This window comes from Penaeus vannamei, unplaced genomic scaffold (genome assembly GCF_042767895.1).
Source record: "Penaeus vannamei isolate JL-2024 unplaced genomic scaffold, ASM4276789v1 unanchor41, whole genome shotgun sequence".
Classification (NCBI taxonomy): domain Eukaryota; kingdom Metazoa; phylum Arthropoda; class Malacostraca; order Decapoda; family Penaeidae; genus Penaeus; species Penaeus vannamei.
The window spans coordinates 30,001-32,500 of NW_027213045.1; the positions used below are offsets into that span (position 1 = coordinate 30,001).

General features: G+C 33.4%; 1 protein-coding gene across 4 annotated transcripts in view; it reads right to left on the minus strand.

The window, feature by feature from the left end:
• LOC113800231 (filamin A-interacting protein 1-like) overlaps positions 1–2,500 on the minus strand; it is an 8,282-nt gene that overhangs the window by 824 nt on the left and 4,958 nt on the right. For all 4 annotated transcript variants that reach the window (XM_070119313.1, XM_070119311.1, XM_070119310.1 and 1 more), the window contains exons 4-5: positions 1,238–1,581; positions 1–380 (exon numbers count right to left, since the gene is read on the minus strand). The exon at positions 1–380 is cut by the window's left edge and continues 824 nt beyond it. In XM_070119313.1, coding sequence (XP_069975414.1) covers positions 1–380; positions 1,238–1,581 — 724 coding nt within the window. The remainder of the gene's footprint in view (positions 381–1,237; positions 1,582–2,500) is intronic.

Sequence of the window (2,500 nt, forward strand, 5' to 3'; positions counted from 1 at the left end):
TGGTGATACTTTGCAAATGAGCAGATAACTCCTTTGTCAGACGAGCATTTTCATCCAAGACTCTTGAGATTTTTGACTGATTTACTGAACCTCCCTTGACCCTTTTTATAACATTATCTCTTTCAGTGGTTAATAGCTTTTTTTGATCAATCAAAAATTTGGCATTTTTCATTAACTGTGTCTTCTGCTTAAGCAACAATTTGGCCTTTGCAGAATCATCTTCAAATTGTTTTTCATGCTGTCCAACATCAGTTGTAATTTTGCTTATGGTCTCTATGCCATGACCTTCTCTATCTACTTGTTTCTCAGAAGACTTAAAACAGAATTCATCCAACCACTTTCGAGGATTAAAAGCATTTTCTTCTTTACTGGCCAGACAACTGAAAATGAAAAAAAGTCGTAAGTTTCCAAAAAAATGACTTTGTCATCCTTCACCTCAAAATATATCTCATATAAAATGATCATGCAGCTCATCATTAACCTGTTTGTGTCTGAACTTTTTTCATGATGTTCTGCATTTCTTATGCACATCTGTTTTCTCAAGATAAAATGCAGTGAGTCTGTCTGTTGCTTCTGTATATTGATTAAAGGTATATCTAAGAAGAGTACTCAGTGATTTCCAGATATGTAGATCACAATAATTCCAATATCCATATTTCTCCATATAATTCTACAAATCCTCTATGAAAGAATGATCACCAAAATGCTGATAAATATAATTATACTGATAGATCAAGTTAAAAAATAAATAAATTGCTGTTAGCACTCTAGAAACCATAACATCTAACATTTTTAGGCATATATATACAGTACCTATGTAATGTCAATTAATATATACATATTCATAAGTACATTTGTAAACATTAATGACCTTTCCCACTCTCCTTTTTTAATGTGTGTGCAAATAGTATAACTAGTTTTCTTTCACACTACTGAATTTTCCTCTATCTTTTTAATGTTTACCTGTAAAAAATATTCTTCTGTATTTTTTAGTAACTTATTCAACAGATAACCTGAGTTTTTTACTTCATGTGGTCAGAGACATTTACATCTTAAAGAGAAGATATATGAAATAAAAAACAATCAAATAAAGATACAATAAAAGAAAGAAGTATATACAAAACTAAATATGCATATACCCCTAAATAGAATGTTTGTGGGTTTATCTATATATACTCTATACCTACTCTACATGCTTGCTATAAAGAATTATGAATGGATACTGAACAATTCTTACCTGAAAAACTTGAATGAAGGTGTATTTCTACTTTCAGCTGGTTTTCTTTTGAGAGTTGCATTCCCATTGGATTCCATGTCGTCTCTGCTATATAAAAATTCAAATTCCTTGTTCCTGGTGATATCTGAATTGCCAATAGTTTCTTCTGTGAATCTGTCTAGTTCCTCTCCTATTTCTTCAAGTTCTTGACATAATTCATCATCAAATGTAGGTGAAGGACTGCTCATTCGTATTTCATCATCATCCTCAATAGTAATCAATTCAGGAGACCTGGACTTAGTTGAACCCTTTTTCTTAGCTTCTTTAGGACTACAGCTCTGTGGTGATGCTTCATGACCATCATTCTGTTGGTTGTCCAGAAAGAATTTAGACAATCAAACATTTTCTAGCTGATATCTAATAGCTAATGCAAAGACATGATCTATCTATACCTATGCCTAGCGCAATATAAATCATCAGAAATAGACCTTCAACATAATCAGTGTCCCAGATGGAGGGGGGGGGGGTGCAAATTGAGTTAGCTCGTGTATTGTACAGGTACATGGATGAGGAAACTACCAAACGAGTTTCCAACTATGGCTAGTTCTTGGGCAGCACACGCGAGACCCACTAAACACCTGGGGAGGTACACTGCTAATGAGCGCCCAGGTACACCTATGTGGACTTTGGCTTGTTGCAATCGTGCATATGGCTTATGATTATGACACTGTGGATAGATATAAGTTCGTGAATGGTCAAAGAACACTTTTATACCAATATCAGAAAAAATTATATCACCGTGAATTATGGCGAAATATTTTGTGAAATATCTAAAAAAAATATTAATTTTGTGTCCTTTTACACACAAAATATGCTTCCATCGAGACTTCCTGGTGATATGCTGTAGTTTACGAAGTGATACCAAGTACAAAGCACTAATGTTTAAAAATAGCTGTATAAGTAAGGACTGAATTATTCCCGTTAGACTTCACTCAGCAGTCGGTTCATCACAGCATTGGTAAATTGGATTTGATTTGAAATTGGTTGTTACTGCTGTAAAGGGCATTTCAATATAAAGGGTACCTAAAAGTCGGATTTTTGAACTTCATATGTAAAAGCAAGATACTATTTATTTCATATTGAAGATGATAGTACACAGTAATACCCGCTCTGAAATAAAAACTATATGGAATTTTGAGCTCATTTGTGTGCATAGTCTTTGTCTAGAGTTGAAAAAGCTATTGCATCTGTTTCGTGTCTTCTCGTTAATAAAAAATTACATTT